The sequence below is a fragment of the Panulirus ornatus genome, chromosome 55, assembly GCF_036320965.1.
Source record: "Panulirus ornatus isolate Po-2019 chromosome 55, ASM3632096v1, whole genome shotgun sequence".
In the NCBI taxonomy this organism is placed as follows: domain Eukaryota; kingdom Metazoa; phylum Arthropoda; class Malacostraca; order Decapoda; family Palinuridae; genus Panulirus; species Panulirus ornatus.
The window spans coordinates 14,393,217-14,405,715 of NC_092278.1; the positions used below are offsets into that span (position 1 = coordinate 14,393,217).

General features: G+C 43.0%; 1 protein-coding gene across 1 annotated transcript in view; it reads left to right on the forward strand.

Annotated features, from left to right (window-relative positions):
* The window catches only part of LOC139765403 (calcium-activated chloride channel regulator 1-like), a 43,778-nt gene that overhangs the window by 8,714 nt on the left and 22,565 nt on the right, over positions 1-12,499 (forward strand). Inside the window, exons 4-7 of the mRNA XM_071692761.1 lie at positions 9,494-9,644; positions 9,760-9,928; positions 10,761-10,905; positions 12,216-12,352. Coding sequence (XP_071548862.1) covers positions 9,494-9,644; positions 9,760-9,928; positions 10,761-10,905; positions 12,216-12,352 — 602 coding nt within the window. The remainder of the gene's footprint in view (positions 1-9,493; positions 9,645-9,759; positions 9,929-10,760; positions 10,906-12,215; positions 12,353-12,499) is intronic.

Genomic DNA, 12,499 nt, shown 5'->3' on the forward strand with positions numbered 1-12,499 from the left:
ATATATAATTGTAACTTTGACCGGAAGATTATCGTCTTGTGTTGACTGGAAGATTATCGTCTTGTGTCGTCTTTAATGAATCTATTGTTTTGGCAGTGATGACATTAGTTGAAAGAGCTTATTCCATTTTTACTGACTCTGTATAGGACTCTTTTCCTCTTGCCCTCCTTAGTTTTGCCCACATCTTTAGCTAAAAGATCCTTGAGTAATGTACACGGTGTATCTGTATCGAGGCTCTCGTTTTTTGTTGGGAGTGGGAAATGGGTGTTGAGAGAGAGAGAGAGAGAGAGAGGTCTTGAAACCTTTTTGTTAAGTCGGCACCGAAACCGCTGCTCCCTTTCCACAAACAGGCCCCACAAAACTTTCCATGGTTTACCCCAGACGCTTCACATGCCCTGGTTCAATCCATTGACAGCACGTCGATCCCAGTATACTACATCGTTCCAATTCGCTCTATTCCTTGCACGCCTTTCACCCTCCTGCATGTTCAGGCCCCGAATGCTCAGAATCTTTTTCACTCCACCCTTCCACCTCCAATTTGGTCTCCCACTTCTCTCGCTCCCTCCACCTCTGACACATATATCCTCTTTGTCAATCTTTCCTCACTCATTCTCTCCATGTGACCAAACCATCTCAATACACCCTCTTCTGCTCTCTCACCCACACACTTTTTATTTCCACACATCTCTCTTGCCCTTTTATTACTTACCCGATCAAACCACCTCACACAGCATATTATCCTCAAACATCTCATTTCCAACTCATGGACCCTCCTCGGCACAACTCTATCTGTAGCCCATGCCTCCCTTCCATATAGCATTGTTGGAACCACTAATCCTTCAAACATACCCATTTTTGCTCTCCGAAATAACGTTCTCGCCTTCCACACATTCTTCTTCGCCACCTTTCCCATCCTGTGACTCACGTCCGCTTCCATGGTTCCATCTGCTGCTAAATTCACTCTCATATATCTAAAACACTTCACTTCCTCCAGTTTTTCTCCATTTAAACTTACTTCCAAATATACTTGTCCCTCAATCTTACTGAATCTGATAACCTTGCCCTTATTCACAATTGCTCTCAGCTTTCTTCTTTCACACACTTTACCCAACTCAGTTAACAGCTTCTGTAGTTTCTCACCCGAATCAGCCACCAGCGAATTACCATCAGCGAAGAACAACTGACTCGCTTCCCAAACCCTATCAACCTCAACAGACTATATACTTGTCCCTCTCTCCAAAACTCTTGCAATCACCTCCTTAACCACCCCATCCATAAACAAATTAAAGAACCTTGGAGACATCACGCACCCCTGCCGCAAACCGACATTTACTGGGAACCAATCACTTTTCTCTCTTCCAAGTCATACACATGCCTTACATCCTTGGTAAAAACTTTTCACTGCTTCTAGCAACTTATCTTCCATACCATATACTCTTAATACCTTCCACAAAACATCTCTATCAACCCTATCATATGCTTTCTCCAGATCCATAAATGCTACATACAAATCTACCTGTTTTCTAAGTATTTCTCACATACATTCTTCAAAGCATACACCTGATTCACACATCCTTTACCTCTTCTGAAACTATACTGCTCTTCCCCACTCTGATGATCTGTACATGCCTTTATCCTCTCGATCAATACCCTCCCATATAATTTCCCAAGAATACTCAGCATGCTTATACCCCTATAATTTGAACATTCACCTTTATCTCCTTTGCCTTTGTACATTGGCACTATGCATGCATGCCGCCAATCCTCAGATACTTCACGATGATCCATACATACATTGAATATCCTTTCCAACCAGTCAACAACACAGTCACCCCCTTTTTTAATAGATTCCACTGCAACACCATCCAAACCCGCCGCTTTGCCAGCTTTCATCTTCCGCAAAGCTTTCACTACTACTTCTCTCTTTACCAAATCATTCTCCGACTTAGCACACCACCTCGACCAAAATACTCTATATCTGCCACTCTATCATCAAACACATTCAACAAACCTTCAAAATACTCACTCCATCTCCCCCTCACTTCACCACTTCTTGTTATTACCTCCCCATTTGCCCCCTTCACCGATGTTCCCATTTGTTCCCTTGTCTTACGCACTGTATTTACCTCCTTCCAAAACATCTTTTTATTCTCCCTAAGATTTAATGATTCTCACCCCAACTCTCATTTGCCCTCTTTTTCACCCCTTGCACCTTTCTCTTGATCTCCTGCTGCTTTCTTTTATACATCTCCCAGTCATTTGCACTACTTCCCTGCAAAAATCGCCCAAACGCCTATCTCTTTAACTAACAATCTTACTTCATCCCACCACTCACTACTCTTTCTAATCTGGCCACCTCCCACCTTTCTCGTGCCACAGGCATCTTTTGCGCAAGCCATCACTGCTTCCCTAAATACATCCCATTCCTCCCCACTCCCCTTACATCATTTGCTCTCCCTTTTGCCATTCTTCATTCAATGTCTCCTAATACTTCCTCACACAAGTCTCCTTTCCAAGCTCACTTACTCTCACCACTCTCTTCTTCCCAACATTCTTCTTTTCTGAAAACCTTTACAAATCTTCACCTTCGCCTCCACAAGATAATGATCAGACATCCCTCCAGCTGCCCCTCTAAGCACATTAGCATCCAAACGTCTCTTTCTCACACACCTATCAATTAACATGTAATCCAATAACGCTCTCTGTTCATCTTTCCTACTTACATACGTCTGATTATGTATATCTCTTTTTAAACCAGGTATTCCCAATCACCAGTCCTTTTTCAGCACACAAATCTACAAGCTCTTCACCATATCATTTACATCGCTGAACACCCCATGTACACCACACACTCAGCTGCTCCCAAAGATTTGCTTCTCATGATCTTTCTTCTCATGACCAGGTGCATAGGCTCCAATAATCACCCATCTCTCTCCATCCACTTTCAGTTTTACCCACATCAATCTAGAGTTTACCTTCTTGCACTCTATCACATATTCCTACAACTCCTGTTTCAGTAGTGATACACCTTCCTTCGCTCTTGTCCTCTCACCAACCCCTGACTTTACTCCCAAGCCATTCCGAAACCACTCTTCCCCTTTACTCTTGAGCTTCGTTTTACTCATAACCAAAACATCCAGGTTCCTTTCCTCAAACACACTACCTATCTCTCCTTTTATATATATATATATATATATATATATATATATATATATATATATATATATATATATATATATATATATATATATTATTTTTATTTATTTTGCTTTGTCGCTGTCTCCCGCGTTAGCGAGGTAGCGCAAGGAAACAGACGACAGAATGGCCCAACCCGCCCACGCACAATATACATACCTATACATCTCAATGTACACATATATATACACACACAGACATATACATATATACACATGTACATAATTCATACTGTCTGCCTTTATTTGTTCCCATCGCCACCTCGCCACACATGGAATACCATCCCCCTCCCCCCTCATGTGTGCGAGGTAGCGCTAGGAAAAACACAAAAGGCCCCATTCGTTCACACTCAGTCTCTAGCTGTCATGTAATAATGCACCGAAACCACAGCTCCCTTTCCACATCCAGGCCCCACACACTTTGCATGGTTTACCCCAGACGCTTCACATGCCCTGGTTCAATCCATTGACAGCACGTCGACCCCGGTATACCACATCGTTCCAATTCACTCTATTCCTTGCACGCCTTTCACCCTCTTGCATGTTCAGGCCCCGATCACTCAAAATCTTTTTCACTCCATCTTTCCACCTCCAGTTTGGTCTCCCACTTCTCGTTCCCTCCACCTCTGACACATATATCCTCTTGGTCAATCTTTCCCCACTCATTCTCTCTATGAGACCAAACCATTTCAAAACACCCTCTTCTGCTCTCTCAACCACACTCTTTTTATTTCCACACATCTCTCTCACCCTTACATTACTTACTCGATCAAACCACCTCACACCACATAGTCCTCAAACATCTCATTTCCAGCACATCCACCCTCCTGCGCACAACTCTATCCATAGACCACGCCTCGCAACCATACAACATTGTTGGAACCACTATTCCTTCAAACGTACCCATTTTTGCCAGGATTTTCGCCCCCCTCCCCCACCCTATGATTCACTTCCGCTTCCATGGTTCCATTCGCTGCCAGATCCACTCCCAGATATCTAAAACACTTTACTTCCTCCAGTTTTTCTCCATTCAAACTTACCTCCCAATTGACTTGACCCTCAACCCTACTGTACCTAATAACCTTGCTCTTATTCACATTTACTCTTAACTTTCTTCTTTCACACACTTTACCAAACTCAGTCACCAGCTTCTGCAGTTTCTCACATGAATCAGCCACCAGCGCTGTATCATCAGCGAACAACAACTGACTCACTTCCCAAGCTCTTTCATCCACAACAGACTTCATACTTGCCCCTCTTTCCAAAACTCTTGCATTCACCTCCCTAACAACCCCATCCATAAACAAATTAAACAACCATGGAGACATCACACACCCCTGCCACAAACCTACATTCACTGAGAACCAATCACTTTCCTCTCTTCCTACACGTTTGAGGACAATGTGTGGTGTGAGGTGGTTTGATCGAGTAAGTAATGTAAGGGTAAGAGAGATGTGTGGAAATAAAAAAAAGCGTGGTTGAGAGAGCAGAAGAGGGTGTTTTAAAATGGTTTGGGCACCTGGAGAGAATGAGTGTGGAAAGATTGACCAAGAGGATATATGTGTCGGAGGTGGAGGGAACGAGGAGAAGTGGGAGACCAAATTGGAGGTGGAAAGATGGAGTGAAAAAGATTTTGTGTGATCGGGGCCTGAACATGCAGGAGGGTGAAAGGAGGGCAAGGAATAGAGTGAATTGGATCGATGTGGTATACCGGGGTTGACGTGCTGTCAGTGGATTGAATCAGGGCATGTGAAGCGTCTGGGGTAAACCATGGAAAGTTTTGTGTTGCCTGGATGTGGAAAGGGAGCTGTGGTTTCGGGCATTATTGCATGACAGCTAGAGACTGAGTGTGAACGAATGGGGCCTTTGTTGTCTTTTCCTAGTGCTACCTCGCACACATGAGGGGGGAGGGGGATGGTATTCCATGTGTGGCGAGGTGGCGATGGGAATGAATAAAGGCAGACAGTGTGAATTGTGTGCATGGGTATATATGTATGTGTCTGTGTGTGTATATATATGTGTACATTGAGATGTATAGGTATGTATATTTGCGTGCGTGGACGTGTATGTATATACATTGTGTATGGGGGTGGGTTGGGCCATTTCTTTCGTCTTTCCTTGCGCTACCTCGCAAACGCGGGAGACAGCGACAAAGCAAAAGAATATATATATATATATATATATATATATATATATATATATAGAGGAGCAAGAATATTTCCCACGTATTCCCTGCGTGTCGTAGAAGGCGACTAAAAGGGGAGGGAGCGGGGGGCTGGAAATCCTCCCCTCTCGTTTTTTTTTTTTCCAAAAGAAGGAACAGAGAATTGGGCCAGGTAAGGGTAGTCCCTCAAAGGCTCAGTCCTCTGTTCTTAACGCTACCTCGCTAATGTGGGAAATGGCGAATAGTTTGAAAGAATATATATATATATATATATATATATATATATATATATATATATATATATATATATATATATAAAGATGTATATATATATATATATATATATATATATATATATATATATATATATATATATATATATATATATATAAATATATATATATATATATATATATATATATATATATATATATATATATATATATATATATATATATATATAAAAAGATGTTCTGGAAGGAGGTAAATAGGGTGCGTAAGACAAGGGAGCAAATGGGAACTTCAGTGAAGGGCGTAAATGGGGAGGTGATAACAAGTAGCGGTGATGTGAGAAGGAGATGGAATGAGTATTTTGAAGGTTTGTTGAATGTGTCTGATGACAGAGTGGCAGATATAGGGTGTTTTGGTCGAGGTGGTGTGCAAAGTGAGAGGGTTAGGGAAAATTATTTGGTAAACAGAGAAGAGGTAGTAAAAGCATTGCGGAAGATGAAAGCCGGCAAGGCAGCAGGTTTGGATGGTATTGCAGTGGAATTTATTAAGAATGGGGGTGACTGTATTGTTGACTGGTTGGTAAGGTTATTTAATGTATGTATGACTCATGGTGAGGTGCCTGAGGATTGGCGGAATGCGTGCGTAGTGCCATTGTACAAAGGCAAAGGGGATAAGAGTGAGTGCTCAAATTACAGAGGTATAAGTTTGTTGAGTATTCCTGGTAAATTATATGGGAGGGTATTGATTGAGAGGGTGAAGGCATGTACAGAGCATCAGATTGGGGAAGAGCAGTGCGGTTTCAGAAGTGGTAGAGGATGTGTGGACCAGGTGTTTGCTTTGAAGAATGTATGTGGAAATACTTAGAAAAGCAAATGGATTTGTATGTAGCATTTATGGATCTGGAGAAGGCATATGATAGAGTTGATAGAGAGGCTCTGTGGAAGGTATTAAGAATATATGGTGTGGGAGGCAAGTTGTTAGAAGCAGTGAAAAGTTTTTATCGAGGATGTAAGGCATGTGTACGTGTAGGAAGAGAGGAAAGTGATTGGTTCTCAGTGAATGTAGGTTTGCGGCAGGGGTGTGTGATGTCTCCATGGTTGTTTAATTTGTTTATGGATGGGGTTGTAAGGGAGGTAAATGCAAGAGTCCTGGAAAGAGGGGCAAGTATGAAGTCTGTTGGGGATGAGAGAGCTTGGGAAGTGAGTCAGTTGTTGTTCGCTGATGATACAGCGCTGGTGGCTGATTCATGTGAGAAACTGCAGAAGCTGGTGACTGAGTTTGGTAAAGTGTGTGGAAGAAGAAAGTTGAGAGTAAATGTGAATAAGAGCAAGGTTATTAGGTACAGTAGGGGTGAGGGTCAAGTCAATTGGGAGGTGAGTTTGAATGGAGAAAAACTGGAGGAAGTGAAGTGTTTTAGATATCTGGGAGTGGATCTGTCAGCGGATGGAACCATGGAAGCGGAAGTGGATCATAGGGTGGGGGAGGGGGCGAAAATTTTGGGAGCCTTGAAAAATGTGTGGAAGTCGAGAACATTATCTCGGAAAGCAAAAATGGGTATGTTTGAGGGAATAGTGGTTCCAACAATGTTGTATGGTTGCGAGGCGTGGGCTATGGATAGAGATGTGCGCAGGAGGATGGATGTGCTGGAAATGAGATGTTTGAGGACAATGTGTGGTGTGAGGTGGTTTGATCGAGTAAGTAACGTAAGGGTAAGAGAGATGTGTGGAAATAAAAAGAGCGTGGTTGAGAGAGCAGAAGAGGGTGTTTTGAAATGGTTTGGGCACATGGAGAGAATGAGTGAGGAGAGATTGACCAAGAGGATATATGTGTCGGAGGTGGAGGGAACGAGGAGAAGAGGGAGACCAAATTGGAGGTGGAAAGATGGAGTGAAAAGGATTTTGTGTGATCGGGGCCTGCACATGCAGGAGGGTGAAAGGAGGGCAAGAAATAGAGTGAATTGGAGTCATGTGGTATACAGGGGTTGACGTGCTGTCATTGGATTGAAGCAAGGCATGTGAAGCGTCTGGGGTAAACCATGGAAGGCTGTGTAGGTATGTATATTTGCGTGTGTGGACGTGTGTATGTACATGTGTATGGGGGGGGGGGGGGGTTGGGCCATTTCTTTCGTCTGTTTCCTTGCGCTACCTCGCAAACGCGGGAGACAGCGACAAAGTATAAAAAAAAAAAAAAAAATATATATATATATATATGAAAAAGAGAAGTGGTCCCGAGACTGATCCCTGCGGTACACCACTTATTACGTTTAACTATTCTGAGGCTTGACCATTGATTACAACTCTTTGGTTACGACCACTTAAGCACTTTCCTAACCACAGTAGTACAACGCCTTCTATACCATGTGACTTAAGTTCAATTAGTAACCTTTGATGTCAAATTTCATCGAATGCTTTTTGAAAATCAAAATAGATCACATCACCAGCTTTATTTTCGTCATACATGTTGATTATATCATCAAAGAATTGAAGCAGATTTGTCAGACATGAACCATGTTGTCGCAATCCATACTGATAGTCATTGATTTAATGGTAGTCCTATCAATGGTTTATAGTCCATTAGTTTATCAGCTACAGACGTTAAGCTGATAGGACGGTAATTTCCGGGCAGTGATTTATGACCTTTCATGTAACTGGGTGTTATATTAGCAAGGTTCCATTCGTCTGGTACTTTCCCCGTAGCTTGTGACTTATTGAAGAGACGAATCAAGGGTTTAACTATCTCGTTTTTCGCCTCTTTCACTGTCCTCGGATACATATTATCTGGGCCTCCTCTTTTATTTATCTTTATTTCATTTAGTGCTGATACTATATCTTCAGCACTTATATCCATAATGTGTTGCAAAATGCTTTCCTCACTTAGCATTGGAGGCGGATTTGGAACATGAGCAGTATCTTAAATTGTAAACACAGATAAAAGAAAAAAAAAAGAAATCATGTAAAATCTGTTTGTTGTCGTTGTTGTGAACCATATCACCATTTTCATTTATTGGTAGACCAATTGACTGGGTGATTAGATTCTTGCTTCTAACATACCCATAAAACGCCTTTGGGTTTCTTTTTCTATTTTCAACAATATACGCCTCATACTGACGTTTACTTTGACGTGTAAGTCGTTGGTTTCTTAAAGCAGACTTACGTAGTTTGCTTTATCAAGCTGGTTATTGGTCTCTTTGAGTTTCTTATGTGATGCTTTCGTAGACAACAGACACTTCTTCATGTCATCGTTCCACCATTTCGGCTTCGTATTGGATAAAGAAAGACAAAAAGCCTCCATCTTCTACGAGTCGGGACAAATGAACCCTCCACTGCTTTGAACGTTTTACTGAAACTCTTCCCAAGCTACGTCCGTATCTCTTTCATTTATAATAATATCTCAAGTTTGCCCGTCAAAAGCAATGCGAAGGTCTTTAGAATTAGCAAGTCTAAAATTTGATATATTTTTACAACTGTCATGTTGACCAGCATCACATGTAATGTTAAACGTTAACTCAAGGGTAATTGGCAGGTGATCTCTTGTACCAAACTTTTCTCCAACTTCAACATTGTTAACAAGATCCTCATTTGTAGTTAGAACTAAACCTGATATATCCTTGTCGGCCATAGGTTTATCAATTACATTAGGGCATTATCAAGCAGGTTTAGGTAAAGCCTCCTACACTCTATTACAGTCACACATAACGGTTTACGACTTTAAAACTATGATTCATTAATAGTTTGACGCTACCAAGAGTCTTCATCGTCTTATGCCAACTTATCTCACATGAAATGATTTCCGAAAAATCTGGTCGCTCATGCAATATACGTATTTGAAGATTTGTATCTCATTGACGAGTCAGGGCAAAGGACGAGCCTTTCTATTTACAGATCAAAATTTGGCTAATTTACAGGAGAGCGACATACGAGTGGAGGCCAGGAGCTTGTATGGGGACCAGCCATACACGGTGAGGGCGGGCGGCTGTGGCCAGCCGGGCCAGCACGTCGTTTTGACTCCAGAGTACCTGACTGATGACCAGCTGGCTGCATGGTGGGGCCCTCGGGGTGAGTATCGTTCCCCTCCTGTCAGGCAGGGAAGCTCCGCTGACTGTCTACACCTTCCGTCACATGACCCATCGCTGGCTGACCATTACTAATTGACCAGTCTGTCCACCGACAGGGAAGGCGCTGGTGCACGAGTGGGCCAAACTGCGGTGGGGTGTCTTTGAGGAGTTTGGTTACCCAAACGATACATTGTTCCCACTACTGTACTGGACCAGCGGTGAGGGAGAGAAGCCAGTCGTGATGCCCAACTACTGCACCAACGAGAAGCCCAAAGGCTCGCTCAGGTCAGGTTATTGTAGTTGGTCGAGTAGACTCAGCCATGAGAGTAATGAAGTGAGTTTGGACAAGTTAGGGCGAAGGTAGATGACAGAGGCTTCCTATGGGACTAAAGATGGCAGATTTTGTTGAGGGACGCAAGATGTGCTGGTGAAAGGCGTCATTCGTGTGACATTCGTGGGGACGAGATAAATCCTCCAGTGGATCTAGATGGCGTTGTCACCTGAGGAGAATTCAGAGGGTGTCATTAGTCTTAAACAAACTGGAGAGGCTCCGCTTGTCTGTGTCCTCTGCCTCGATAGAAGTAGCTTAGGTAGTGGTGGTGTTCACTCTCAGCCCCGGTCCATCACAGCTACGGCAACCCACTCTTGACCTAGAGAGGTCTATCGGATACTAAGGTCCTCCATGGCTCAACGTTCACCTTCTCGTGTTTCATTCTTTCCAGCTATACATAATAGGAAATACAGTTTTTTTTGTGGTAGAATATATAGAATAAAAAAAAATCTTGTTTCCCAAAAGATAGAGATGATATAAGTGTTGTGACGCATGAGATTAAGACATCTTAGGTCATTGTGGGATGGCTGAAAAATGACAAGTACAGATTAAAACTGTCAGTATAATTCTTGTAGGATCAAAAAAGATAGGAGTATTATCTTACATCCGCAACGGTTTTAAGATTTTCAATAGAGTCTGAGCCTACAGTAGCCTACCCGAGATCATTAATGTTCAGGCTACAATCACGTAAGACACGGCATTTGATTCCTTCTTGAAGGTGTTTGGTCAGAACTCATTGCATTACTTATCCCTTGCTAACTGTAAAGTATATTTCCTATTGTACAGAGACAGGGAGAGCGACGGACCTTGTCATTACCACAATGGTCTGCCTGACAACAACTGCCGTTTCGTCCCCGACAGTGGCCAGAAGATGGCCTCCTCCTCGTCCTCCTCCTCCTCCTCCCTCATGGCCTTCTACTACCTCAGCGGTGTAAGTTTCTCCCCTCAGGTGTACGTCTCTTCCCTCAAGTGTACATCTCTCCCCTCAGGTGTACGTCCCTCTCCTCAGGTGTAAGTCTCTCCCTTCAGATGTAAGACAGTTTATAAACAGTAGACGTGAGAGCAACGGGACGTTAATGGGAAGGATGACGGCTGTCACAATGTGTTTCTCGGGGGCTGGGCTGCACCAGAAAATGACTCCAAGATGGGAAACTTTTTCGGTTTATGACTTAGACGAAATGGGCGTGCGAGAAGTGGCGACTAAACCCCTTAAGGACATGAAGAAGTATGTTATCCGGACCATATCTCTCTTGCCCACGTGTGGTTAGCAGAATCTATGGAAGACTTTCCACGAGGAAGATACAGAACACGGTATTGACGAGGTGGTGAAGGATGGCGACCTGTAGAGTAATTCAGATTAAAGTGAGAAGATAACTAGTATCCCTCTGGTCGATGGTTCCTCCTTACATACCATCTGCGATTGGTTCATTCTGGTTCCTTGAAAATCGGATAGCATGGGATGTATCTAATTGTGGGGTCTACTTTCACATCTTGGGCTCTACGCCAGGGGGCATCTACCATGGCCTTCTAAAGACGTCTTTCATTAGACAAGATCAACAAATAGGAATTTTGTTATTGGGTAAACATTCCATGATGTATCTATGGGTCTGATTGCCTCCCTTATGTGGCATTGGGTGTGTCATCTTTAGAAAAGGACAGTCTGGAGCGGCAGGCCTATCATCATAAAGGGTCGGTTTTTGTATGTTTTTTCTTATGGAATTAAGTCCCTTTTCCTCCACCTGATGTTCACGCGACGCTGTCCGTAGGTGAGGAATGTGAATTTTCAGAAAGATGAAAAAAAAACACTTTTTTTTTTTTTTTTCTACCGGAGGCAGAACTCTTCGAGCATCGATTTTGTTTCACTTCCCATCCTTTCCCTTCTTCCCTTTTACGAAAATACCATCTTTTGGTCTTTGACAATAGCGGGATTCACTCCGTCCCTGTCACGTAACCATTGCTGTGCGACGTCATGGGTCTGAACAGTGATGGTTTTTGAACCCGTTCCAGTCGACCACCTCCCTCTCAGATGCTCATTGAGCTATATGTTCGGTAGAGACATAGGTTCTTATCCTTTAAAACCTGCACTATTGCACGTCTTGATGAATCAGAAAATTTTGATATTGTGGGTACGATTCTGGTGACGTCATTTTCGACATAACTCGCTCTCTCTCATTTTCAGGTAGAAGTAGTAGACTATGTATGACACGGATGTCTACCTCACTTTGCTCTTCATCTTCACAGACTGAGAGATTCTGCGACTCTGCTCAGGAGGCGGGTCACCAGCACAATCAGTTTGCTCCCACCAGACACAACGAGCTGTGTGGCGGCCGCTCCGTGTGGGACGTGATCCGCCGCCACCCAGACTTCGCTAAAGGAACGTTAGTATTCTGTTTCCAGTATGTGATTATATGTGTGTTGCGGGGAGGAGTCCTAATTCCAGTATATGAATATTTATGTGTTGCGGGGAGGAGGTTTAGCACTCTTGTTGCCCCGTTTCTTAGCCGTGCGTATACGACGTGTCCTAA